Here is a 27,070-nt window from a genome sequence, read left to right on the forward strand (position 1 = left end):
AATAAAACTCTATGGCTCTAACTTCCTTTTCCCCTTCCTTAAATACCCCTCCGTCCCAGGCCAGAGTGTGCAAGTGGCTTGCCATCTCTGCATGTGCTGGGTTGCAAGCTTTTGCTTTTTCCTGAATAGATCCTTTTTGGTGATGAAATACCTAGTCGATATTATTTTTAAGTCAATGATAGGAAGAAGGGTGGGGCAAGGGAGCTAGTATTAGTGAAAGAAAGGATTCTTTTTGGGCCTGGACATCTTTTCTTAGTGGGGAGAGGAGGTGAAGGGTTTTTTATTATGGAGATTGCCTCTTCTTTCTACGGGGGATGGAGAGAGCCTATGTGACAGGTTACCTTACTGGTGTTGGCCAGAAAATTCCATACTGGTTGATAAAGATTGTGGGGGAGGTTGAAGCTGCAATTAGATCAGGTTTGGTATCATGGTCTTTTAGCTCAAGTGATGCCATTTTGGGCCTGTGTTTTTTTTTTTTTTTAAACAGTGCTCTCTGGCTATGCTATGGTAGGGAGAGGGTGCTCTGGCCCATTAGGCTTCCATAGTGGGAGGCGGTCACTAGAAATTATCCTTTCACCACACAGTGGGGGAGGGGTGATTTCCCAGATAGAAACTGGGAGACCAGAGGAAGAGGAAAGGGGAATGGATGTTGAGCACTCAACTCCCCATGAGTGTCCATCTTCAGTCCCAAAGGACTTCACGCCCCATCTCACATTCCCTACAAAGCGCCCTGTGCTCAGCACATTCCCCATCTGACATGATGCATCCAGGCTTTTGTGAAGTTGTATTACTCACTCTGAAAGCACCCCCACCCGTCCCCCACAAACCCTTATTCATTGTGAAGACTTGTTCTAAAGGCCCCTTCCTTTCCAATGGCGAGCCAGCTTCTCACGAGGAGGAAGGGGCCAATGTGTGATTGGCCCTGCGCAGTGGTCTGTACTCAGGTGCAATCAAGAACGAAGATGCTCTGGGTGGTGAACATACATGTGATATATAGATGATGTATTACAGAATTGTACACATGAAACCTATGTAATTTTGCTAACAATTGTCACTTCAATAAGCTTTAATGTTTTTTTAAAAAGAAAGAAATTGCCTTGTCTTTTCACCAAGGTGGTTTTATTTTAACTGTAGTGACATAATCAAATATAACGAAAGAAATATTAGATAACCAAAAAAAAAGAACTAAGACGCTCTCACTTTAATGACTTCATCTGTACATCTCCTAGTTTCACTTTCATCATGGTCTTAACAGTTGTCCATCCTGTTACCTTTGAAAACAATTGTTGAAAATGTGCTCCTACCTCTCCTGCCCTCCACTTGCTGGGTTTTTCTTCCAGGAAGTCTTCCATGGCCTGTCTTCCAGCAGAACTAAGAAATTGCTGCATTTTGTCTCCACTTCATTTCCCACAGATTATTTTGTATCAGTCAGGACTCCTCTGAAAAGGAAAGAAATCCATTCAAATTGATTTTGTTGTAACTGAGAATTCTTGAGGATTCTTCTAGTTTTAGCATCCAAGTTCTCCAACAAAGTTATCAGGGATCAATCCATTTGTACTAGTTGTCAAATGCTGGGTGACAAATCACCCTAAAATTTACAGCTTAAAATAGCAATCCATTAGGATTCCTCCCAGTTTCTGAGGTTCAAGAATTCAGGAGCAATAATGTTTTATGTTAACTATACCTTAATAAGAATAAAATTTCAGGAGCAGCTTAGCTGGCTGATTTGAGGTCTCTCATGAGGCTGCAGGTCAGACACTGGCTGGGGCTGCATATCCACTTCCAATGTGGCCCCTTTACACAGCTTTCAAATTGGTACGGTCTGTAAAACTGGTACTTTCTCCCCACAGGCCTCGCTGCAGGGCTGGTTGAGTGTCTTCACAGCATGGCAGCTGGCTTCCTCCAGAGTGAGTGATCCAAAAGACCAAGGCAGAAACTGCAATGCCTTTTATGATGTGGGCTTGGAAGTCAAACACCATCACTTCTGCCATATTCTATTGGACACACAGAACAGTTCTGACTCAATGTGGGAGGAGACTATACACGAGGGCATGAAATGCAGGAGGTGAGGGTCACTGGGGACCATCTTGGAGCCCACCTGCACGGCATGCCTGATCATTCCTTCCCTGTTGGCTCTGCTTTTCCCATGTGTAGGCCTCACTGTCAGGCCTTCACTGAGCAGACAAAGATGGCCATCAACATCTCCAGGTTTGCATTTTTAGCAACTACAAGTGGGAAGAAAGTACCTCTTTCACCAAAGTTCTGGTGAAATTCCCAAGACTGACTCTGACTGGCCAAACTTGTATATGTGCTTCTCTGTGAACCAACTGGTCAGACAGAGGCCACACCCCCAGTCCTGGACCGGAGGGTAGAGTTGATAGCATAGAGACTCATGGAGTGAATAAAGCAGTGGTTCCCAAAGGAAAAATCAGGGTGTCATTACTAAACCAATGTTAATGGACATTGGGCAGGAAAAACAACATGTGTTCACCCCATTGCCCTCCCTTATGCTCCAAGTGTACATTTTAGTGCCCCTTGTTTTAGCATTTTTCCCATAGGATCATTTACTTTCTTGGCTCATTTTCTGTGGTTCGTAGAATTCTAATATGACCCCTGAGATTCCCACCCCCTGGTGTACACTTACCTTCTCCCAGTTATTCATTCAAACACTAACCCAGATGTTTCTGTAGAAGAATGCTGCAAATGTAATTAAGGCTCCAAATCAATTGACCTTAAAATAGGAAGATTATCCTTGGTGAGCCTGACGCAATCAGGTGACCCCTTAAAAGGGACAGATTTCTTCCTGGAAAAGGAGATTCCACATGGGGGAGACTTTCTCTGCTGTCTTGGAAGATGGAGGGGGCCATATGGCAAGAAATGCAGGCAACCTAGGAGCTGAGGGTGGCCCCTGGCTGACAGTCTGCGAAGAAACAGGGACCTCCATCCTACAAATGCAGGGAACTAAATTCTGGTAACAATCTGACTAGTTTGGAAGTGGATTTTCCCCCAGAGGCTCCAGAAAACTCAGCCGTGGTCTCAGTTTTGTGATACCCTGAGCAGAAAACCCAGTCACGCAGTGCTGGACTTCCAACTTACAGATTTGTGAATTAATAAGTGGAGATTGTTTTAAGTTGTGATGTTTGTGGTTCATTTTAGGCAACAATAGAAAACAACCACACTTCGCAATGGACTCTTAAGATCGCTACAGTAGGGAGCTTCTCTTGGGTCTCTTTAACCCCCTCATCCCTAATGGGACCTGGAAACCAAGAAGACCTTCTTCCTGCTTCCAGTCGCACTGTCTAGGAAAGAGAGGGGGAATGCAGCTCCCCATCATTTTATCCCGAACCCCCAACTCCCAACTTCCCCACCCTTGGAGGCCTGCCAAAGAAGCTGCTATGCTTGGCTTTCCACAAACAACATGTGCCCCACTGGGCGCAGGAGGGCAGCTTGACCAATCTCCTCTCCCCATGTCTCAGAGACCTTTGGCCAACTCTATTGATCTGGACTCCTGGGCAGGCGGTTGGATCAACGGACAGACGCCATGAGGGCTCTGCTGCTCCTGGGGTCCCTGCTGGTGAGCCTGGGGTCGGCACTTCCGGTAAGGGCTGTGGGAACCAAGAGGGGTGTACTGGGATGGCCCTGGGCGTCCTTATCACAGCCTTGGTCTCTGGCTACGACCAGCCCAGAAGGCCCAGGCAGAGGAAAGAGACAGCCAGAGCCTATGGCTATGAGGGCATGGCCTGCGTTTCTGGGGAAAGGGACCTTGAGAAGGGAGGAGGAAGAAGGGGCCCAGATCTCGTGAGGAAATCTCTACATCTGTGGGCTGTGAGAAGAAGCTGGGGATGGCGTAGGATTCAGGGCAGGCTACAACTTTCTGGGCAAATTCCTTGCCCTCTTCTCCCCTCTTGCAGACTCCACCTCGGAAAGCCCCCAAGGCACATGAGCGCATAGCAGATGAACACACAGTGGGTAAGTAGCCCACTCTGCCTCCTAAGATACCCTTGGGTGGGAATGAGTACGGCTGGGAGTGCACCAATGGTCAGTCTCTTGGGTCAAGGGGCGGGATCCTGCGCACAACCATCAATCCTGTCCCCAGAGTCATCTGGCTGACATTCAGACCTGAGTGCCTGCTGTGCGCCAGGTCTGTGCTCAAGGGCACTGGGGGCCCAGAGTGGTAGTGTGCTGTGTGCTCCTTGAGGGCAGGGTTTGGGCTGTATCTGAGTGCCTTTCCACTGCCTGCCAGTCTTCCTCAGTTTCCCCAGCTTCCCCTCTTCTTTTCCTTTCCTCGATACATCTCACTGAGTCTTGCCACACAGTGGCCAGGGCCCTCCATGGACAAGGAAGGATCAAGAGCTGGGCTCTGGAGTTCAAATGCCTCTGAATCCTGGCTTCATCGTTTATGAGCTGGGTGACTCGGGGCGAGTGACTTGACTTCTCCAAACCTCAATTTCCCCATCTATAAAACCAGGCTGGTAATAGTAAACCTCTTAGGGTTGTTGGGAAGGAGAAATGAGTCATAAATCCATGTAAAGCACTCAGCCCACTATCAGGTGCATGGTAAATGCTTAAAATATATTAGCTTTTCTTATTAAGCTCCCTTTTCGGAGGGGGGTGGTCTGCCATCTCCCCCCTCCTCAAACCCTGCCATAGCTCCCCACTGCCTTCATTCTTCCAGGCACTAAATATTCACCTAGAGTTGTGAACTCATTGCCCCTGATGGCGAGTCTGGTGGGGACAGGCCCAGCCCCTTAGCATGGCACTGAGGCTCGGTATATCCAACCCCAACTGCCTCAGCCTCCTCTCATCACTTCACACTCAGCCAGACTGCTCTCGGCCCTCTTGCCTGATCCAACCTAGGGGTCCTGCCCTTGCCTAATCACCTACTGAGGATGATCCTCCTCTCTGTCCATCCCATTGGCATCTTAAAAGTCCATCTCAAACCCCTCCCTCTTCCTTTACTGTCCTGTCCCTGGTTTGGCCCTCAGCAAGTGCCATTGTGTTAAAGTGCCTTTAACAACAAAAGAGCAGCTAATGCTCATTGAGCAGGTACTATGTGCCAGGTTAAGTGTTTTATAGGTGTTATCTCATTTAAGCCTCACAGTACTCCTCTGAAGCAGATACAGTCAATTCTTGTTATGTGTGGTAGTCACGTTCTGTAAAGTCACTGCGAACACTGCGTTAGCAAATATACTGAACCATTGCTCCTAAAGGAAATATAGGGTTGGGTTCCTGTGAGCCTCTGGTCACAATTGTTTCATCAACTGTCAAAATATAACCTTGTTTTATGTGTGATTCTGTTTAAAGACATATTGCTTAATATGTATTGTTGATTTGTTAACATTGAATTCACAGCCAGTGGTACTATAACTCATGCCTAGACGAAACTTACCTAAGACACATATATTCTCCATAAGGCACATCACAGCCCACTTCTACTTTGGGACACTAGACAGCACTTCAGCACTATGGGGGTCATTTTCAACAGCAAAATCACCTACCAAAAGCACAAAATGTGAAAAACGTGGCACTCAATAGACCGTGAAAAGGACACTTGTTTACACTAGGAAAGCTGAAACAAGAAGTAGAGTGTCACCTGGTTTGACCTCAGATGGGAATGTATGCTTCTGCTAACTCAAATTTTTCATTGCTTTGTACATGTCTGTGAATGACCGTGAAAGCCCCTCAAGAATTGGTTTGGAGGGGTACAAATAAATTTTCGCAAGAAGGCAGATCCACAAATACAGAATCTGTGAATGATGAGGCTCGATTATACTGTTTTTAAAAATTATAATGGCAATATATTTTTGTTGCCAAAATTTTAGAAATTACAAAAATGCAAAAGAAGAAAGTCATCCATAATCCACCATTTTCCAAAAACCACTCTTACAAATTTTGAAAACGTCCTTCTAGATTTCTTATTTATGCATATGTATTTGTATAAAAATAGGACCATACTGACATGCTGTTTGTAACTTGTTCTTTGTTTAAAATTATGGATACCTTTCTGCACTAATATACCTACATCATTATTTAAAAATTTTTTATTGTGGTAAAATCCACATAACATAAAATTTATCTTAACCATTTTAAGTGTATAGTTAAGTGGTACTGAGTACATTTATATTGTGCAAATATCACCACCACCCATCTCCAGAAATCTTTTTACATGCAAAACTGAAACTTTTCGACTATATAATTATTGCCATTTTACGGAGAAGAAACTAAGCTTCAGAGTGGTCAAGTGACTTCAACATTTAACAAGGACTTATGAAGTGCCTACTTTGTGGCAAGTACTCTTCTAAAGTGGGGGACTGCCGACTTGCCCAAGGTCACACAGCTATAGGAGCTGGAGTCAGAGTCTGCTCCAGCTGCTTGACTCTGGAACCCAACTTCTTAAGCAGGATGTTTGAAGGCACAATGATCTTTTCAAGGGTCTATCCTTTTTCAACTAGACCTTCAGGGTGGTGCCTGGAAGGTTGGGCACAGGGAACATCCTCAGAGAGTGTGTTATCCTTGCAGTTCTCACTGTCACTGGGGAGCCCTGCCACTTCCCTTTCCAGTACAACCGGCAGTTGCACCACAAATGCATCCACAGGCGCTGGCCCGGCTCCCGGCCCTGGTAAGATAACCCAGACGTGGTTGGAGCAGGGGCCTGGGCAGATGGACTCTGCCCATCCTTCTACCCAAGAACACTGCTTGGAGAGAGGGCGCTGGGAGCCTTATCTTTCTCTCCAGGTGTGCTACTACCCCCAACTTCGAGCAGGACCGACAATGGGCATACTGCTTGGAGCCCAAGAAAGTGCAAGGTGACACACGTAGCCTCTGGGGTGGCCCAAGGTGCTCTTCTTCCCCCTAGTTACTCTCCTGGGTATCATCAGACCCTACACACCTGGGATTCTGGGTCTACCCAGCTCCTTCCCTCCCTCCAGAGGGAGAAGTTCTGGAAGGGGGATAGCCCCATTTTAAGGCCTGGAAACAAGGTCGTAAAACAAACAGGTTCAGGTACGGACATGACTACCATCTGTCTGACTCAGGCTCCCCGCCTGCCTCCCACTGTGTCCATCTCTCAGATCACTGCAGCAAACACAACCCCTGCCAGAGGGGAGGGACCTGTGTGAACATGCCAAGTGGCCCACACTGCATCTGTCCAGAACAATTCACCGGGAAGCACTGCCAGAGAGGTAAGGAGATGCAAGGGCCAGGGAGGGGGCTCGGGAACAGGAGCGGCCGGGGCCTACTGAAGAGGTCTCTGGATCCCTGGAGACTTGGCATGGTCCCAGCCTCTCCTGAGACCGCCGCCCCACTTTGTCCCCAGAGAAGTGTTTTGAGCCTCAGCTTCTCCAGTTCTTCCATGAGAACGAAACATGGCATAGTCTTGAGCCGGCAGGTGTGACCAAGTGCCAGTGCCAGGGTCCCCGAGCCCACTGCAAGCCCCTGGCCAGCCAGGGTGAGTGGATCCGTTGGGTGGGCGGGGAGGACAACCAAAGGTCAAAGGTCGGGAGGAGAAGATACCAGGACCCCAGGTGGTGTGCCAGTGTAAGGAGGAGAGCTCTCTGCTGGGTCTTTGGGCCCACAGGTGGCTCAATGTGCTCCTTCTCCCAGTCTGCCGCACCAACACATGCCTCAATGGGGGCCGCTGCCTAGAGGCGGAGGGCCACCGTTTGTGCGGTTGCCCGGAGGGCTACGCAGGACGGAACTGCGACGTGGGTGAGTTAGGGCAGAGGGGGAAGCAGAAGCCCCGCCCCAACGTGGGGACAGCATGTGGAGAGGAACAAGAGAGTGGCTGAGAGGGCGGCAAGACCATACTATCCCCTGGCAGCAGGGAGTCTCCTCTCTCCCCAGACACTGAGGCGAGCTGCTACGACGGCCGCGGGCTCAGCTATCGCGGCAAAGCTGAGACTACGCTCTCCGGCGCTCGGTGTCAGCCTTGGGCCTCGGAGGCCACCTACCGGAACCTGACTGCAGAGCAAGCACTGAACTGGGGACTGGGCGACCATGCCTTCTGCCGGTGCGCCGAGTGTTGCAGGGCAAGGCATCCCCTTCCTCTCCAGGGCCCCCTGGGGCTCCCCATGCTCTAACAGAGCTCCCTCCTGTGGTTACAGGAACCCGGACAATGACACCCGCCCGTGGTGTTTCGTGTGGAGCGGCGACCGGCTGAGCTGGGAATACTGCCTCCTGGCACAGTGTCAAGCCCCAACCCGGACGGCTCTCTGGGCCCCACCTGTGTACCAGGACCACCCTTTGCCCTCTTTAAGCAGCGTACATCCCAGGATCGACTATCCAGACCCCAGCTCAATCCCGCATGATAGGTAATAGGGAAGGAGCGGAAGTCCTAGCAGAGAGGGCGAGGGCGAGCTACGTTCCAGCCGCTCGTGGATCTCCCTGTCCTTAGCCCTGGCTCCTCCACAGCCTCGAGAATGATGCAGATGCAGCAGACTTCCTTGCCCAGACCAAGCCCGGCGGGCTGTGGTCAGCGGCTCCGGAAACGGCTGTCCTCGTTGAGCCGCGTCGTCGGGGGACTGGTGGCCCTGCCCGGCGCGCACCCCTACATCGCCGCGCTGTACTGGGGCCATCGTTTCTGCGCTGGCAGCCTCATTGCCTCCTGCTGGGTGCTGACCGCGGCTCACTGCCTGCAGAACCGGCCAGTACCGAGAATCCAGCGCCAGCCCGGGCCCTGGCTCCTCTCCTCCATGCCCAGCTTCCGCGCGACACCTTAAGCTCCCCCTTTCCCCTTCAGAGGGTCCCAGGAAGAAGCTGAACCCCAGGAAGGGCTCGAGAAGGGAGGCTCCCCAAGGCCGCCTGTGGCCCGCTCTGACCGCGTGTCTTCTCCCCGCCCTGCCCACAGGCCGGCGCCCGAGGAGCTGACGGTGGTGCTGGGCCAGGGCCGCTATAACCAGAGCTGTGAGCAGTGTCAGACGCTGTCGGTGCGCGCCTACCGCCTGCACGAGGCCTTCTCGCCCATCACCTACCAGCACGACCTGGGTGCGTGGGGACGCCCCGAGGGGATCAGGAGAATGAATGGTGGGGAGGGCTTGGAGCCTGGCGTCTCAGCCTCACACTCCTTCCTGCCCTGGTTAGCGCTGCTGCACCTGCAGGAAAGCGCGGATGGCAGCTGCGCGCGCCTGTCGCCTTCCGTTCAGCCTGTGTGCCTGCCGAGCAGTGCTGCCGACCCCGACCAACCCGAGGCCGCGCTCTGCGAGATCGCCGGCTGGGGGCACCAGTTCGAGGGTAGGCAGAACGGCTGGGAGAGGGAGGGAGACCTCTGGTCATCTGGCTAGGCCAGAGAATCCCACAGCGTGGCTACCACCAGGGACAGGAGGCTCTGAACTGGTGGGTTGTGAGGATGTGCAGGGCCATTGACCCAGTAGCCCGCTTCTCTCAGGGCCTGGGATTCACTGTTGGGGGCCCCCAAATCTCCTGAGGGGTACGGGGAGAATCACACTTTCTCTTTCTCTCTCTGGGCGCTGGGCTGCAAGGCTAAAGGACACCGTCCCTGCGCTCCAGCAGGGTGTATAGATGAGGAGTGAGGTTCCCTGGTGGGGAAGCAGAGTGGACTTCCAAAGCAGCCCTGCTCCGGGGGGGCCTATTCACATCCCGCTCCTTTTGGGCCTCAGTTTCTTGATCTGTGAAACAGGGTTACCGGGAGCTCCCTCCCTCATGAGCTTGCTGTGAAGGAGGCAGGAAATCAGTGGGTTTGGAAGAGCCTGGCTCAGCCAGGTCCACTGCGAAGCGGCAAGCCAAGTCCCAAGGGGTGTGAACAAAGTGCTTTCGGTTCCCAGGGGCAGAGGAATATTCTAGCTTCCTGCAAGAAGCGCAGGTACCGCTCATCCCTCAGGAGCGCTGCTCCGCCCCGGACGTGCACGACACCGCCTTCCTCCCTGGCATGCTCTGCGCTGGTTTCCTGGAGGGCGGCACCGATGCGTGCCAGGTGAGGCCTTGGGCCCGCTTGGCGCTCTCCTCCGACCGGGTTAAGTGCAGACCCCATGCCAAGGACGCTGAGCCGCGTTTCCTCTACCCAGGGTGACTCCGGGGGCCCGCTGGTGTGTGAGGATGAGTCCGCAGAGCGCCAGCTCATCCTGAGAGGCACTATCAGCTGGGGCTCGGGTTGTGGCGACCGCAACAAGCCAGGTGTATACACCGATGTGGCCTATTACCTGACCTGGATCCGGGAGCACACCGCTTCCTGACCTCCCAGGAGCTGGTCTTTCCCTCCTGCGCGATTCTGGATGGGAGAATGGCTGGGGCACAATCCTGGACGGCAATGATTGTGTTCCGGCACCACCAGCCCGTGTAAGGTATGGTGTGGGCACTCAATAAAGTGCTTTTGGAAATGCTTGAGAGGCACAGCTCTTAGGGATCCCGCTGGGAAATGCTGAGACAGTAAACTCGTGCACAGCTTCTACACACCCTTGGAACAGGATCTATCGATACCTTATGCAAGATTTAGATTCGTGTCCAGCTGATGTTTACTGAGCCTTGTGTACCCAGCCCTGAGCAAGGTGATTCCACATATTATTTCTCGTTTGAAACTTACCAATATTTTAAGTTTATGGAGACGTTCTCAACCTCGACTGTACATCAGAATCACCTGGGGGAGCCTTTTGAACCTATGCCCCAAATCCACCTCAGATCAATTAAATCAGTACGGATTTCTAGGGATGGGGAGTGGGCAGTGGTATGTTTTAAAAACGTCATAGGTGATTACATGTGCAGCTGGGGTTGAGAACCATGGTTATAAATGCTTAACTTTAAAACAGTAATGTGAACTCTTCAGGCTGGGGACCAGCGAGGAAGACCCTCACTGCCGCCCAACCCACACTAGGGCAGTGGGTCTCAAAGTGTGATTCCTGGACCAGAGGTAGCAGGGTGGGCAGGGACCTTGTTAGAAATGCATATGTTCAGGCTACACATCATACTACTGATCAAACTGAGCTGGGGCCCAGCAATCTGTTTAACAGTTTTCTAGGAGATGCTGATGCTCCTAACGTTTGCCAACCACGTTCTGGGGGTTGAATGGTTACCAGGCCAAGAGGTTCGATTGTCCAAACATGGCATTTTTCTTTTCGTTTTTAAACACATGTGTACTGTACTTGAAGGGTCATCTAAGTTGGATTTGGAGGATTATTTTGACTTTCATACGATCCCCTCCGTCAGGCTAAATTTAGAACTTCACCAGGGGTAAGATGCGAATACCTGCTCCGATTGTCCCGCAGAAGGTAGCTGCTCTGTGACATTTCCTTGCCTCAACGTCACAACCCCGCCCCCACATACGTTACAGTGCCCGGGGAGTTCTAGGAGGGAGCAGCCCAGCATCCCTCAAAAGTGCAAGGTGAGGGGCACACTTTGAGCCAGAATGGGAGAGTGGAAAGGCTACATCAGTGCTGTGCTGCGGGACCAGCGAATCGACGATGTGGCCATCGTGGGTCACTCGGACAATCGCTGCGTGTGGGCATCTAGGCCCGGGGGCCTGTTGGCAGCCATCTCACCGCAGGAAGTGGGTGTGCTCACTGGGCCGGACCGTAGCACCTTCCTGAAGGCGGGCCTCAGCATGGCGGGCCTCCGCTGCTGCGTCATCCGAGACCACCTGCTGGCGGAGGGTGACGGAGTGTTGGATGCGCGCACAAAGGGACTGGATGGGCGTGCCGTCTGCGTGGGCCACACCCCGCGCGCACTCCTAGTGCTCTTGGGCCGACGGGGTGTGCATGGGGGCATCCTCAACAAGAGGGTGCACGAGCTGATCCGTGGACTGCGCACTCATAGCACCTAGCAGACAGCCAGGCAGCAGAGGAGCCAAAATAAAGTCAGATCCGGGCGTGGCAGACTCATCCTTGGATTTTCCTTTTTTGGGGGGGAGGGGAGATGATGATGATGACACCGGTTTCATGGAAGATCCTTGCAGAAGGGTTACCTGGTGGGGCTGGGATTTTGGGTCCAGAGGCTTCCCAGCTCCCTATGCTCTAGAACTGGACCTGCTATTTGTTCCCCCACAGGGACCTCTGACCTGATTCCCCAGACAGGAGTCCAGGAGCTTTGCCGCCTTCCCCAGGGTCCTTGGGCCACCGCAGCTGAGCAAGAGTTCCAGGGAACAGCCTTCTCAAATCCTCGAGCTCAAGCCTGAGCATCCTTTCCCCCAAAACTTTCCTCACCTCTGGCCAGCACAAACATAAAAGGAGTCCCCTCACCAAGCTGGAGGTCAGTGTACTTCTCACACCCTCCATTTGGCAGGAGGGGGCACTAGCAAGGATTGTGAGCAGGTGACAAGATGGGGCTGTGGCTTGGGGAGCAGCGCAGGGACTCCCAGGCCCGGGCCCTTGCATTTCCCTCCACATACCTCAAAGGGGGTGGGTTGGGGGGATGTGGCCAAGACCACCACAGCTGGATCTGGGCCCGACAGCCTTCCTGCCGCTTTGGGGTCCAAAGGTTCCAGAGATGTTCCTGGGTTAGAGGGAGGAACTTTGGTACCTTCCAGCCCTTTGATCTTGTCCCAAAAAGAGGGAGGTGGGAATCAGAGGCAAGGAGAGACGGGGGAGGCCAGCCGGGTAAGTTGGGGGATGGAGGTGCAGAGAGCCCTCCTGACACTTGCTTTGGGGCGGGCCCGAGGCCCTGGGGTGCTTCCAGGCAATCTGAACTGTGGGTTGGACTCATTACGGCAGGGCCAGGCAGATTGTTGGGGTGAGTTTGCAGGCTAGCTCTCCAGGGCACAGTGGGCTGTCTTTGGGAGGGGAGACAGTGCTGCTGAACCCCAAACCATGGTCTCTTCTCCCCCTCCCCAGATGAGAGCAAACAGGCTTCCACATGCAGGACAAAGTTTCATTCTTATTTTTAATCGGGCAGTGTTGGGAAAGGGCATTTTAGTGATGATTCAGAAAGCTGGGTGAGGATGAGGAGAACGGTACTACGAAGGAAGGAAGGTGGCCGGGAGGGGGGAGAATACAGCCAGTGACTCAGGCACCACATCTATACACGAGCAAACAGCTGCAAGTCACTACTCAGACCTACCCTTACTCCTGCCCTGCCCTGTTGGAGTTATGTGCACACAAGGACACAAGCATAGGCCTCCAAGCATATGTGCAAAGGACAGGAAATTATACCCAGGTACCCTGCAGCCTGCACAGAGCCCCCACAGGGACACCACCACGTACACACGTGCAGGCTGACACACAAGCTCACACACCAGCTCTCAGCCACACAGCCCAGACCTCTGAGGACCTGCACAAGGACAGGCCCACGCCCACAGTACACAGACCCACCCCTCTGCCTTTCCACCTCTGGCACCAGGCACAGGCCCTTCCCCACCCCAGGTGGCAGTCTGGCCCAATGCCTAGAGGCGGGTGGCATTGTGGCGAGCAGGCAGGGCAAGGCGGGGAGATGGTGTGGCAGGGGGAAGCTCCTCCAGGAAGACCCTGGCGGGCAGTGGAGGAGAGCGGGGCAGTGGGGGGGAGCGGGGCTCAGGCCTGGCATAGCACAGGGTGGCACGGGTGATGAGGCGGTCCAGGGGCTTCAGGGAGTGCATCCAGGGGGGCAGGAAGTCCCACGTCTGCAGCCACTTGGGCAGGTGCCGGGGGCTGCGACTCTGCAGGATGCTGATGAGCACCACGAAAGCCAGCAGGGCCCCGAAGGGTGCACCCACACCTACCATGGCCCGCCAGCCTGCCATGGAGATGCCAAACACCAGAGAGGGCATGAGCAGGAAGCAGAGCAGGAGGTAGAGGACCGCGAACCAGCGGTACTTGGCGGTGCGCGTGCCCAGAGCCTTGGCCATGCGGATGGGCAGGCGTGTGCAGGGCACCGGGTACCACAGCAGGATACCCGAGATGTTGAAGAAGAAGTGGCAGAGGGCGATCTGCAGGGGAGAGGGCAAAGGGGCCCACGTGGGCACAGGCCCAGCTGGCTCCTGAGTCAGCTGGGCAGGAAAAGATAATAGGGCCCGGCCTGATTGGGGCAGCAGGAAAGTCACTGCTTAGGGCTGATGTGCCTCCAGTAAAATATGGACACACTCCTGGGCCAGGTGACAAACAACCACTCCCCTGAACACTCCACATCTCCCCCAGGGCCCCCTCTCCCAGGAATCCCCCAGAAGCTCCTGCCCAAATCCAGCAGCTCAAAGATTTCTCCTCATTAGTTTCTGGTGGCCTCCTGATGGATCCGCGCCTGGGCCCCAGCCCCTGGCTTGTCATTACTCCTTTGCAACCCCTCTGCCGTGTATCCCCTACTCATCCTTGATCCCCCAGACTGGGCCAGGCCCTCTCTTAAGCACCCCTTCCTAAGAGGGCACATCCCACGCACTGTTTATTGGTGTGATTCTAAGTCACATCCTCCTGGTAGACGCGAGGGTCCTGAGGATGGCACCAGCTCTACTTTGCCGGTATGGTTGCCACAGAGCCTGGCATAGTGGGTGGCCTCTAGTCAGCAGTTCAAATAATTTGTTACATGTTATCCCACCCTGGGTCAGTGCCACGCCCCAGTCCCAGCCCAGTCCTGCCTCTGGCACACCTGGAAGGCGCTGGACAGCTTCTCCCGGGGACTGGCCAGTGCAGCCAGGATGGCCGTGGTGGTGGTGCCAATGTTGGAGCCCAGTGTGAGGGGGTAGGCACGCTCGATGCTGATCACACCCAGGCCTGGGGGCAGAGGGCAGAATATGGTCTCCCCGCGCCCCGCTCAGCCCTGTCCCTGCTAGACCCTCCCCCCCCCAGTATGGGCACTCACCAATGAGTGGAGTGATGGCCGAGGTGAACACAGAACTGCTCTGGACAACAAAGGTCATGCCAGCACCCACCACCATGGCAAAGTAGCCTGTGGCCCAGGTGAAGGGGGCGGGGAAGTCTGCGAGGAAACCCGTCCCAGCAGGGTCAGTGGAGGCATGTGGGGAGGGCAGCCAAGGCCTTCCTTGGGGAGGAGGTCTTGGATGCCAACTTCCAAGGGGAGCTTGTCAGTTCCTGGTCAACTGCGGTGTCTTCTACTGGCCCTCTGATCTTGAGTTAAAGGCCCTTCTCAGCCTGGTTCCATCACACTTTTGCCCAGGCTGTTCTCTCTGCCCGGATACCCTCCCCACTCCTACATGTTCACCCTCAGGGTTCAGTGTGGATAGCACCGCCACTGAAAAGCCCCCCCCCCCGACCCAGCCCTCGGGCAGACTCTGTATCTCCCTCCTCTGAGCTCCCTTCCAGCATTTGTCATGCAGCCTCTGCCTGTGCCAAGCAGATCTGAAAGCTCAGAATGAAGCTTAAAATGAAAATCAGATGGTGTCAGTCCCCGCCCCCAACCCTCCAAGTGGCCCTATCATCCTTCACAAAATCCAGGCTCTGAGCACAGCCTGTGAACAGTGATCTGATCCTCCATTTCCTTGATGACCTTTCCCTGCCTCCCTCAGCCTCCCTCACTGAGCTCCCGCAGGCAGCTGGCCACCTTTCTGGGCCACAAACCTGCCCAGCTGGTTCCTGCTTCGGAGCCTTTGCACTTGCTGTCCCCTTCACCCAGAGGCACTTCAGCCATATCTGGATGCCTCATTTAGAGCTTTCTGCTCAAATGTCACCTCCACACAGAGGCCACCAACCGCCCATTAAAACCAGCCTCTCGCACACTCTATTGTGTTGCCATTTTTGCTTTCTCTTCGGCAGTTACCTCTCTTTTTCTCCGAATGTATCCTCCCTGGTCGTTTGTTTTTCATTGCCCTCTCTCCCTGTGGGCCCCGAGCCCCCTGAGGGCAGGATCCATCTCTGTGCGCCTCACCTCTGTATCCCCGGCACTATCCTACACTTGGCACACCGTAGGAGCTTGATGACCATTTGTTGATCAAATCAAACTGGTCTCTGAGAATCTTTCTAGAGCTACCTCCTAGAATGGGACCATAGCCAGAGGCAGGCAAAGATCCCTAGCTATCGGCACCTCAGGGGCCTAGAGATCACCTATTCCACTCGCTTTGATCACATGGGGAAACTGAGACTCAGATGGTAGGGCTTTCCCCAGCTCACAATGAGGCAGTGACAGGACTTAGTGAGATCTGAAAGGGCTCGTCCTGGGCCTGTCTACCCACTTCTTGGGCTCACCGGTGTTAATAACCTTCTGAATGACCTTGGCCACCTGGCCCTTGAGCAGAGAGTTGAGCATCTTGACAAGGAGGATGAGGCAGGTACACAGGAGCACCAGGGAGCCAGCCAGCAGGATGAGCCCTACAGCCAGGTCAGGCAGCCCGGTGTCCACGAAGATGTGGTTGCCTGTGGGGGAGGGGGTCAAGTTGCTGAGAACTGAGCCCCTACCTGGCTTTCAGGCCCCCACCATTGCCACCCTCTTCAGTTTGGAGCCTAAGGCCCCACCTCAGTCTCCTTAAACCTCGACAGCAGGCCTGACCCAAGCCCAGGAGCTGGGCTCGTTGGCAGCCACCCTTCCTTGGGCTGGAAGTAGCAGTGACCAAGTGGGGGATGGCTCTATCTCTGCCAGGCTCTGCCCCTGCCAGGCCAGACCTCTCCCACCATGCGGGCACTCACATTTCTCCATGGTGGCATTTCCAAGGGTCCGACTGGTGTTGGCCTCTGCCCTGGGCATAGGGGTGGGAGCCTAGATGAAGAGGAAGGTGACTTAGAGAATTTAGGAAAATGCAGCCTGGGGCTGGAGCTAATATGGAGATCAAGGAGAGGGATTTGGGGGAATGGTGATGGGCCTCCTTGCTACGTGCCTTTGGGTGGTTTGCTTGCCCTTTCTGAGACTATCTGCTCTGCTGACAAGATGGAGGAAAAATACATGCCACACAAAAATCTGGCCACGGTCAGCCCTCTGCAATTTTGCCCCATTAGTCCACTAATCTGGCTCTCTCCAGGCCCATGGTCTGGTGGCTTCTTGCCCTTGTTTCTCCCACCTCCCCTTGGCATTGGATGCTGCTGACCATAGTTCTCTTCTTCTGCAAACTCTTCCTTCCCCGTTTTTTATTACCAGTCCCTCTCGGTGCCCCTCTTCCCCAGCGTCCTTGCCCCATCCTCTCTGCTGAGGCACCTTGCTCAAGCCCCATTTCCTTCTTGCTAAATTCCTTATCTGGAGAGGGGCAGGGGGCAGGGGTCACTGGTGGGCCCCACATCTCTTCCTTCCCCACCTATATTATCAGTGAAGTGAGGGAGGTTTCTGGGGAGGCCCCCCAATTCAGAGGGCCCAGGGCCAGGCAGGTAGCTAAGTGAGGGGCTCAGGCTGAGCGTGGAGGTGGTGGGGGGAGTGTGTTGGGCCTATAGGGGCAGCAGCTATTTAGCTCCAGGCTACTGTCACCATTCAGGGACACAGCCCACATGGCCAAAGGGCCTTATCTACACGAGAAACCACAACTCTCTAGTTTTAGATAAATGTTGTAAATTTTGGCAGTCTGTAAATGTTGGCAACCCCTCTAAGGCGTGCTTTACCACTCTGTGGAGGCCAGTCTGGTCTGCAGACACTAATTTGTAGCCTCATTGGGTTAAAGAGTTATTTTTAAAATGTAACCTGGGTTGCCTTCCCTTTCCCCCAGATCTCTGAAAGGAGAAAGTGGGCTTGGCTTGGCTGGGGAGCCATGTCTCACACAGGGGAATGGAGCCCCAGAATGGACATTTACTCCCAGGGCCCCAGGCAAAATGCAAGAGCCACTACTTCCCCCATAGTGGCCCCCACAAACATATTCTGCCTCTTCTGGGAGTTGATATGGGCACTGGTTCCCTTTCCACCCCCACCCCCAGCTCTGCATCCCTCACACCTCTGAGCTCCCCTGGTGCGGAGGGTGGGGCTCAGGTGGGGTCCTGGCACTTTAATGTCACAGCTCTTTTAAGTTTGATTCTAAACTGTGTCATTTAAAAGGTGTATGATAGAGGTAAGATCTAGTACTTATAGCACCTACTTTTAAATCAGGAGAACCAGGTGTGAGGAACAGAGACAGGTGTTTGATGTCAGGCATATCTGAGTTCAAATCCTGCTGATTATACCAACTACTTTGGGCATGTTATGCCACCTCCCTGCGCCTGTTTTCTCTAAAGCAGGACAATAAAAGAGCTGTTAAAAATGTTATAGGAGAAAATGAGTGTGAAATGCTCAGCAAAGGGCTTAGCTTATGACAAGCCTTCAGCAAATTGTGCCTCCAAATAAGGACAGACGCTTCCCTCCCAGGGCCCATCTGGGAGTACACAGTGGAAAGGGTGTGTTCTGTGATTGACTTCCTAGTTCAGGATCAGTGGCTCCTGCAGATGTGTCTGAAGGTCTTGGCCCTTTTGGAGAAGAGCCTGGTGGACCTTCCTGGGGGGGCCCCAGTCTGGATCCCTGAAAGAAAGATGACTCCCTGAGATGGATGGGTGCCTGACCAACCTGTGCCCCACTGACTTTCCCTCGGCTGAGCCTGGGGTTCTCTTGGGGGAGGGGCCTGTGGGATCCTGGGAGGCTGGAGGACAGTAGCTTGGCTGGGGTCTCACTGGGGGCTGGCAGTGCTGAGACAGGGCAAGGGCCGGGGATAAGACCTGGGGTTTTGGAAACTTGACCTTCCTGCCTGAAGTTGTATGGCCCTGGCTAAGCTCACAGGGGGAGTCCAGAGACTATAAAGGGAAGGAAGGAGAAGATAGAAGCTCCGGCCTAGATAAAGAGCTAGCAGGCCCAGGGTCTAGGGCATACCCCCAGGATGTGCCCATCCTTCCTGGGCCTGGGGGCATGGTGGAGGTGGGGTGGGGGAGTGGGAGGGGTGGTGAATTCCGTGGGAAGAACAGAATGGTGAGCGTCAGACAGCCCTGGGCTCAAACCTCAGTTGAAACACTTCCAGCTGTGCGACGCTGGACCAATTACACAACCTCTCTGGGCCTCAATTTCCTCCTCTGCAGCAAGAGGTCCACAATGCTGCCCACCTCTCCCCAAGGGCTAGTTATGAGGAATCTTTGAAGCGAGTAGGGATTTAAATGCCCGCGGAGCCACCCCAAATTAAGGAGGCACCTCTCGGAACTGCAGGAGATGATTAACCTCACAGAGGAATGCCGGACTCTAAGAATCCTTCCGCTGGGAGAAACACCAGGATGTGGGCCTGCGCAATGGTTTCTCTTCCAGGGGAAGGGGAGCTCTAGGGTCTTTGTTTCTGGAAGCAGAGGGAGATCACCGTGCCAGCAGCGCCATCTAGTGGTGAAGAGGAGAACTCTTTAGAACAGCACCTACGACCTCTGAATGTCTGTGGTCACCTGGTGGCGCTCAGATATGGTGGGCAGAGTGGGGAATGGGCATGAATGGTGGGACAGCAGACTCTGTCTGGAAGAGGCAGCAAGTTGGGGACTCAGGAACGCAGGCTCCAAATTCCCCCAGGATTTTTGTCCTACTTCAATCGCACAGATTTGGGCCTCAGTTTCTCTGAGCCTTAGTTTCTTCATCTGTAAAATGGGGATGTAATAATTCCTGCTTCCAAGGTTGCAAGTCCTCAAAAGATGCTAAACCAGGCAGGTATGGTTGACAATCCACAGAATGAGAACAAAAGAAGGTCATTCCCAAGACAGCGTCAGGCCCAGAGCGCCAAGAGGTGTTGGAACACTAAAACTGCCTCTGTTTTTTCTTTCACCATCTAGACAACCACAGACTCTCAGTCCTCTCCTTGGTGACACAGCTCCCTGGAGACTGGTTTGGGTGGGGTCGGGTCCAGCTTGGTGAAAGCTGGAAGCAACGGGGATAGGTTGGAAGGGAGCACAGGGAGACTCGGTGGCCAGAGCAAAACTCGAGTCTTTGGTGCAGGAGGAGCCACCAGCACACGTCCCCTCCCAAGAGCGAGCACAAGGCTGCACAAGCCACGTTCCCACTGAAATGGTCCCACAGAGAAGGCGAGAACAGGGAACTCAGGTCTCACCCCCAGCAACTTTCCAGGCCGAGGAAACTGCTCTTAAGGAAAGGATCTCCTGGGAGAACTGAGCAGAGTAACCAGTGCTCAGGCAGGTGGCAGCTGGAGCAGTGAAGACCGCTCTGGCCCAGCAACCTTGGGTGGGTTGCTTCACGCGGAAGACGGGATGCTCGGGTGCTCCTGTCCACCTCACCAGCACAGCATGGGGGTTCCATCACTGGTACGTGCGGCAGGGAGATCTGCTGGGTGCAGGTGGGCCACGGGGTTTCAGAGCAGCGAGCGGGGTGGCCCAGGAGCTCCCTTACATGGCTCGTTTTTTGTGCAGATATCAAAGTGTGTGATTTCTCTCACTCTAGGTTTTGCTATGAAGCAGAGAGGATTGTGATGATTCGGAGAGCTTCGGGAGTGCCCCGCAAGCCCGTGAGAAGGTGGAGGTTGTTAGAGAAGTCACAAAGCCAGAGTAAAAGCTGCCTGCACAGGCTTTTTGATGTCAAACTGCTTTGGACACTCAGTGGGGCTGAGCCGGCACTTTGCCACTCAGATGCAAGGGAATCTCCCAGGGCAGGTTGAAAGGCGGCTCTCTGTTCAAGCCACAGGAGAGAAAGGCTCGGTAACATCAAGTAGCAGGTGGAGATGATGAGAAGGAAAGACCTGGGCTTTGGGTTTCTGTATATGTTGTTCTAAATGGAGTTGATCTTGTGTGTGATAATCAAGGCAAAGCAGGTGCTGGGCATATTTTGGTTTTGATGCAGCATTTCCCCATTTATGGCTGAGTGAGAAAGTGCGCTGATTGCCTGCTTCCTTGTTAGCTTGGTGTAATGGCCGGTCCATCAATGTCCAACTCATCCAAAGAGATTGTCATCCGGGCAGTAGAAGCCAGGAAGCAGCAGAAACCGTGCGGAAGGACAAGGGGACACATGCCTGTGGGAGTCTCCAAGGCAAGGAGCCCTGATGTTGGCACAACGAGCTGTTGTGTCTCCAGTGAGGTCTCCATGTGGCCCTGGGCTAGTATCCTGTTAGTCCTGCTTTCCTGCACTTCCTTATAGCATTCTCTCCCTGCCCTTCTTTCCACATTACCGGGGCCCCAAAACATGGCAGAGCTGAGTCACTAACCCCCTGGAACCCCTAGTGGGGAAGAGAGCGCCCTAGAAGGTGAGACCTGTGCTCAGGGACCTGACACAGCAGTACAAGTTCCAGCAAGTTTCCTAGCCTCTTGGAGCCCATTTCTCTACCTGTGAAACCAGAGGATTGAATTGGATCAGTGGTTCTTAAACTAGAGAGTGGAGCAGATGTAGTTGAAACTAGGCTGCCAGGCTCCCACCACCGAGTTTTTTCCCCCCGATTTAGTAGGTTGAGGGAAGGGCCTAATACTCTGTATCTCTTACAGGTTGCCAGGTAGTACAGGTGCCATTGGTACACACTTTGAGAATCACTGGGCTAGATCGATTACATGCCAACCCTAATTGATTGGTAATGGCTGTCTAAAGCCGGTGTGAGGCTGGGAGAGATTAGCAATGTCTGCCGTAGGTGCAGTCTCACAGTAAAAGTGAGATGTACTTGCCCACTGGAGGCTAATGCTCTCTAGGGTCTCCCTGGAGCATTTTGAACAGATGCTGCCGCTAACAATCAGCTGTCCTCTCACCTGGGGCCAGACCTGGGACTCACCTCCGTGGGGTCTGGGTGGCACCAGATCTTAATGAGACTGTGGTTCCTCAGGGACTCATCACCGGTGGCGATGCTGGTAATCACGGATTTGTCCAGCTGTGGGCAAGATGTGGGCAAGGGGAGTGAGGGTGGGGCCCTCGCTGTTCCCAGTGCCCCCTGTGCCAGCCCTGCTCCTACCTGGATGATGAGCTTAGTGAAGGGCTCCGTGATGATCTTCAGCAGGTCAGGGGCGTCTCGGCCACCCCGTATGTTGAAGCGGGCCACCACGAGTCGAGTGACATGGTACAGGTACCCGGTGGCAGCCTCCAGGGGCAGCAGGACCAAAACTGACAGCCAGTTAAAGCAGTCGTGCACGGTGGCCCCCGCGAAGGCCCTGGGCAGGGAGGCCACGTTGCAGGGCAGGCCCTTCCCGTGGAGGCTCCTGACCTCTGGGACTACCCTCCCCCACAAGCGCAGGCCCCTCGCCACTCTACCCCCTCACCGCCGAAAGTCCGTCCTGTCCCCTGCCTGCATCAGGGCCACGATGGTGTTGGTGACAGAGGTGCCGATGTTGGAGCCCATGATGATGGGGATGGCAGAGCTCACCTCCAGCACTGGGAGAAGAGGGGACCTCTTAACTAACTGGCTCACTCTGCTCCTACTCCCAAACACTTCCCGCCATACCCACCCACATCCAGGCCCCCAGTGGGCATTCCCGCCATGCTGCTGACTCTGCCCACCTCAGTGTCACAGGAACATGTGGGTACATGCTGTGTGTTTATATGTATGTGCATGCATGTGAACCAATGCACATGCACTGCACGTGCACATATGTGAACATGTGTGGGCACGTGCATATGAAGCCATGTGTCCTATATGCAAATGTGTGTCTTGCTTGTGTGTGCACATGTGTACATAAGTGTGATGGCTAGGCTATGGTACCCAGTTATTCAATCCAACACTAATCTAGATGTTGTTGTGAAGGTGTTTTGAAGATGTGATTCACCTCTACAACCAGCTGACCTTAAAGAAAGGAGATAACTTCAATAATCTGGGTAGGCCTCACCCAATGAGGTAAAAGGTTGTCAGAGCACATCTGCAGCCTCCCAAGGGATGAAGACATCCCACCTGTGCACTGCAGCACGGGCTTCTGCCCAAGAGTTCTGGCCTGCCCTTCCCACGGCCTGCCCTTCCACACGGCCTGCCCTTCCCACGGCCTGCCCTTCCCCACAGCCTGCCTGCCAGCTTTGGGCATGCCTCACCAGCCCCACAATCATGTAAGCCAATTCCTTGCAATAAATCACATAAGTATCTCCTGCAGATTCCGTTTCTCTGATTTCTTTGGTTCTGTTTTCCTGACTGATGGAATGAGTAACTGTGTGGCAGTATGGAGGTGAGCCTTCCTGGGGTTGTGCCCCCCATTTGCCTCCCTTCCAGCTCCTGGGGCATCTCTCCTTGCTGAGAGTCTTGGCCAGGCCTTGGAGGACAGAGTGGAAGACACCAGAGCTCTGCCCTTTGTCCTCAGCACCCTGTCCCCACTCTTGCCCCCTGAACCCCAGCCCTGCCCTGCCCCCCCCAGCCCTCCTGTCCAGCACACCCAGTTCCCCACACTTTCCCGGGCCCTGGTGGGCCAACTCACAGCCAGAGGAGACCATGCTGACAATGATGGACGTGGAGGTGCTGGAGCTCTGCACCAGCACAGTCACCAGGATGCCCACCACCAGTCCCGCCACCGGGTTGGACAGGATGACATTGTCTTTGAAGATGTCGCCAGCCACCTTCCCTGGGAAGCATGAGCCAGTGCTGTCTGAGGCTCTTCAGGGACCCTCCCCCAGCGCCCTCTCCTGGCCCTACCTCCAGCCAGCTGGAAGGCCGAGCTGAGCACATCCAGAGAGCAGACGAAGAGATAGAGGAAAGCGAGCACCAGTGGCACCTTGAGGAGGGTCAGGCCAGCCCCACGCAGCTTCTGGACCAGCCCGGGCTCTGGAGATGGGACAGCTGTGAGCACAGCAGCCAGACAGCTGGGGCACTGACTGCTGACGCCCTGACGCCTCCCCACCCAGGCCCACCTGGCTTCTGCTCCTCCTCCAGGGCCAGCTTGGCAGACAAAGGGTCATGGAGTTCCAGAACCTCCCCGAAGGGGCAGCTGTGCTCAGCGAGGGCCACGGGGCCCAGGCTGGGGAAGGCATAGGCGGAGGTCCCTGGGATCCTGTGCAGGACTGGGGAGGGAAGCTGGTCAGGAGTTCTCAGAGGCCCCAGGTCCAGGGGAGGGCAGAGGGGGTGGGTGGAGTGGTAGAGGCTTCGCCCAGGATGTGGGCAACTGAGGGCAAGTAGGGTCCAGGGGTGGGAGCACACTCACCCTGAGGGCTGGGCACATAGGCAAAGGCTGCCCCGTGCATCATGTGCCCCCCGCGAACTGGGAGTGGGGAGACAGCAGGGCCCCCCAGCCTTTCTCCATAGGACATCATCCTGGGCACACGCTGTGGAGCCTGCAGCAACACTGAATGACAACTGCTGTGTCCTGGAAACTCACACACACACACCCACGCTCACATCCACACTTACACACACTCACTTGCAGAAAAACTCATGGCATGTAATCCTAAACTACACACCCAGAGAAGTACACCCTCCACTCCCCCCCCCCCCCCCGGGGATGCACACTCAGGTGCTCGGGATGAATTGGGCATTCATTCATTCATTCATTCATTCATTCATTCAGCAAGTGTTTATTGAGCATCAGCTCTATGTCAGGCACTGAGCTAGATGTTGGAGGACAGTGGCAACTAAATACAGAAATAGCTCCTGCCCCCAGGAAGCTTACAGTGTGGTACAGAGACAGATGTCAATGAAATAATCCCTTAAATAGGTGGAAAATGACAATGGGGACAACTGTTCTATGACAGATATAGATGCCTGTGATGAATGGGTGGGCTCTTGGGGGAGGGAAGAGGGGATCAAGCTGAAAAGAATGGTCAGTAGGAGTTACCAGAAGGAGAAGGGGCAGGGCATGTGTGCAAAGGCCGTGTGCAGGGAGGAGCTGAGAATGCCCAGTGGCTGGAGGGGACCAGGGAACATGCTAGCTAGAGGCTGTAGGTGTGGGCCTGGGGCTGGGCCACGCAGGAGTCTTGACTGTCCAGTGCTGAGGAACCATGGACACCTGCTTGCTCATGAGGCCGGCTGGACACGCTCTCAGGAAGGGTCCACTGGCCTGGATCCCAAGTTCCTGGCTTCCCCTCACAACTGAAATGTTTTCCCCATCCAACCCCTACCCCACCCCCCAACAATAAACAAACCCTGCTGCCTTTCTCCCATGAATGAGGCTCAGACCAGGAATGGTTTAGGGAATGAGGGCCCTCCCACCCTGTCCCCTAGTCTGGGAAGCCCAGACTTGCTTTAGGCCCCACCCCTGAACTGCCCCAGGAGCTCTTGGCTGTTGGGGCGGGAGTGCTCCAGTCTGCTTCAGCGACCCCCCACTCCCACCCCCAACATTGTCCCAAGGATTCTTGGCTGTGGGGTTTGAGGAGTGGTGTCGAGCTGAATTCCCAGCCCTGGAAGACCATGAGTCCTTTTTACTTTGGGGAGTGAGCCAGACTGGGCTGGGCCTGAGATGTTGTGGGGGCAGGAAGAAGGCGCCCAGTTAGGACAGAGTGAGAGGACTGGGATGATGAGCTAAGAGTAGAGGATGAGGTTGGGATGAGAAGGCCCTGGGCTCACCTGGGGTTCTGTGTTTCAGCTCCTGCTGCTCAGCTGCTCAGGGAAGTCCCAGAGAAGCTGGGACCCTCCTCTTTATATCCTCTGGTCAAGGGCAAAGTTCCTAGAACCCTAGCTGCCCTCCCTCTGTTCCCCGATTAACCTCACCCCCGAGATTCCTCCCAGTTAATTGCTAATCGTCAGCTCTGCAGAGGGAGTCTGTAGTCAGGCTATCCCCTCCCCCACACAGACAGTCAGCCTGAGCCACCACCCAGACCCAGCCAAGGCAGGGACACATTCCCTACCCCCAGGCAGAGACCCTGAAGCAGAGACCCTGAAGCCACTCAGGCACCTTGCTCCCAGGGCCCCCAAAGAGATTCCATAGCTCCAGTCCCTTCCCCTCATTCTTGGCATGACAGGACTCCCCAGGGAGTGACCCAAATGTCCTGTTGTGTCTGTAGGTCTTGGGGAGGAGGTGTTTGGAGGGGAGGGAGTATGTGATGGAGGAAGCAACAGGAAACAAACATGGCTGCATAGTATGGAATCTTGAAGCATCTACAATGCCTGACCATTAATCCAGGATGTGAGTCTAACAGAAAGTGAGGCCCCTGGCCAGACATGGAAGGACCTGTGTGCATTTTAGAATGGTCCCTCTCAGTGTGGGGGTGGAGATGTGGATTGGGATGTGTCACAGGGAGCAAGTCTGAAAGCAAAGAAATCAGTTAAGAGGCTGATAAGATGGTCCAGGTAAGAGATAATGAGGTCTGAACCAAGGTGGGAACAGGAGGGATGGAGAGGGGAGGATGCATCCCAGGGATACTTGGGCAGTAGAATTGGTGATGGGGAGAGTGGGAAGGGAGGAAATATATCACAGTTGGATTTCTGGATTGGGAAACATGATTATATGAAACTCAGAAGGGTCTAAGGAAGCCTTTCAGAAGCTTGTTTCCCTTTCACAGGACTGTGGAGCCTGAATTAGTGACCAGATTCACAGAGAGGTGAGAAGGAAACTTCCTTTAGACTAAGGGATCATAGTTGGATCAGATCCAGCAATGGTGGTTCCATTTAAGATCTAGTTTGGCAACTGTCTGACTAACCTACCTAACATCATCCATCCATCCATCCATCCATCCAGCCAGCCAGCCAGCCAGCCAGCCAGCCAGCCAGACACCAGCTGGTCATATATCTGTCCATCTATTTCTAAGCATATTAGTTGAGTTCCTACTCTATGCTGAGCCAAGATTGGCAAGACCAGCTTCTCTCCTGGTCCAAGCAATGGTCCAATCCCTGAGTCAGCCTGGGATTCTGAGGCCAGTCATCTCACCTCTCTGAGCCATAGTTCCTTCACCATAATGGCAATTAGCTCAGCTTTTTCTCTGAGTTATAGAATTCAATGAGATAAATGACCCATTCCAAGCCTAGAACAGAGCCCCTCAGCGTGTTTGCTCTCTTTATGCTCTCATGACATTTTCACTGTCTCCAGGATGGCTGAAGTATCCTGGCCAGAAAAAGGCCCCACCTGCTCTAGAGTCTCAGTCCTGTTTCAGGTCCACAATTCCTCTTGGCCCACCAGCTACCACTGATTGCTCAGGGCCCCCTAAGCTGTAGTCCTACTCAATATTGAATGTATTTTATTAGGGTGACACAGACCCAACCTTCTTCCATCAAGGAAGGTAGACATTTCTGCACCGTTCCCTCTGTAATGTGACAAAAGTTAACTAGTTAGCACTTAATTTGCAGTGCATTGTGGAGTTGTCCACTGTGTAGTACTCAGAATGGACTCCATAGAAGTGACTAAGAGCAGAAAACATGGCAAGCCTGTGTTTGGATCCCAGGTCCATTACATCATGGCTGTGTCAGTTTAGGTCACAGAACCCACAGGGGAGAGAAGTGGGTGGGGGCGGATGTGCAGCTAGGATTGGTTTGGTA

General features: G+C 54.0%; 3 protein-coding genes across 5 annotated transcripts; 2 read left to right on the forward strand and 1 right to left on the reverse strand.

The window, feature by feature from the left end:
- Positions 1-3,476: 3,476 nt before the first annotated feature.
- On the forward strand, positions 3,477-21,455 carry F12 (coagulation factor XII). 2 transcript variants are annotated; one of them, XR_002135785.2, is made up of 16 exons: positions 3,477-3,598; positions 3,912-3,969; positions 6,520-6,619; positions 6,736-6,806; positions 7,071-7,181; positions 7,316-7,447; positions 7,603-7,707; positions 7,843-8,008; positions 8,103-8,309; positions 8,393-8,641; positions 8,846-8,982; positions 9,079-9,228; positions 9,780-9,928; positions 10,020-10,295; positions 11,991-12,192; positions 20,161-21,455. XR_002135785.2 is itself a non-coding variant. In XM_019711033.2 (14 exons), the coding sequence occupies exons 1-14, from the start codon at positions 3,542-3,544 to the stop codon at positions 10,185-10,187; spliced, it is 1,860 nt and encodes a 619-aa protein (XP_019566592.2). In that variant the 5' UTR covers positions 3,477-3,541; the 3' UTR covers positions 10,188-10,334. The 2 variants fall into 2 exon arrangements, 1 of the variants encoding a protein (XP_019566592.2); XM_019711033.2 differs by lacking the exons at positions 11,991-12,192; positions 20,161-21,455 and having other exon boundaries at positions 10,020-10,334.
- On the forward strand, positions 10,467-11,825 carry PFN3 (profilin 3). Its single transcript, XM_019711035.2, has one exon. It carries the CDS (start codon positions 11,354-11,356, stop codon positions 11,765-11,767), a length of 414 nt encoding a protein of 137 aa, XP_019566594.1. The 5' UTR covers positions 10,467-11,353; the 3' UTR covers positions 11,768-11,825.
- SLC34A1 (solute carrier family 34 member 1) lies at positions 12,804-25,322 on the reverse strand. 2 transcript variants are annotated; one of them, XM_019711031.2, is made up of 13 exons: positions 25,166-25,322; positions 23,808-23,937; positions 23,518-23,667; positions 23,303-23,431; positions 23,088-23,231; positions 21,951-22,062; positions 21,647-21,842; positions 21,470-21,565; positions 16,485-16,554; positions 16,047-16,214; positions 14,707-14,823; positions 14,494-14,618; positions 12,804-13,843 (listed from the first exon to the last, which is right to left on the reverse strand). In XM_019711031.2, the coding sequence occupies exons 2-13, from the start codon at positions 23,914-23,916 to the stop codon at positions 13,322-13,324; spliced, it is 1,938 nt and encodes a 645-aa protein (XP_019566590.1). In that variant the 5' UTR covers positions 23,917-23,937; positions 25,166-25,322; the 3' UTR covers positions 12,804-13,321. The 2 variants fall into 2 exon arrangements, with proteins under 2 accessions (XP_019566590.1, XP_019566591.1); XM_019711032.2 differs by having other exon boundaries at positions 23,808-23,948; positions 25,166-25,246.
- Positions 25,323-27,070: the final 1,748 nt, after the last annotated feature.

Source organism: Rhinolophus sinicus, linkage group LG10 (assembly GCF_036562045.2).
Source record: "Rhinolophus sinicus isolate RSC01 linkage group LG10, ASM3656204v1, whole genome shotgun sequence".
NCBI classification, from domain to species: domain Eukaryota; kingdom Metazoa; phylum Chordata; class Mammalia; order Chiroptera; family Rhinolophidae; genus Rhinolophus; species Rhinolophus sinicus.

Coding starts and splice junctions, on each gene's coding strand:
- F12 (XM_019711033.2), top strand. CDS start 3,542: ATGAGGGCTCTGCTGCTCCTGGGGTCCCTGCTGGTGAGCCTGGGGTCG. Junction 3,970..6,519: donor AGCAGATGAACACACAGTGG/GTAAGTAGCCCA, acceptor TTATCCTTGCAG/TTCTCACTGTCACTGGGGAG. Junction 7,182..7,315: donor CGGGAAGCACTGCCAGAGAG/GTAAGGAGATGC, acceptor CTTTGTCCCCAG/AGAAGTGTTTTGAGCCTCAG.
- PFN3 (XM_019711035.2), top strand. CDS start 11,354: ATGGGAGAGTGGAAAGGCTACATCAGTGCTGTGCTGCGGGACCAGCGA.
- SLC34A1 (XM_019711031.2), bottom strand. CDS start 23,916: ATGATGTCCTATGGAGAAAGGCTGGGGGGCCCTGCTGTCTCCCCACTC. Junction 21,843..21,950: donor GACAGGACGGACTTTCGGCG/GTGAGGGGGTAG, acceptor CTCCCTGCCCAG/GGCCTTCGCGGGGGCCACCG. Junction 16,215..16,484: donor AAATGCCACCATGGAGAAAT/GTGAGTGCCCGC, acceptor CCTCCCCCACAG/GCAACCACATCTTCGTGGAC.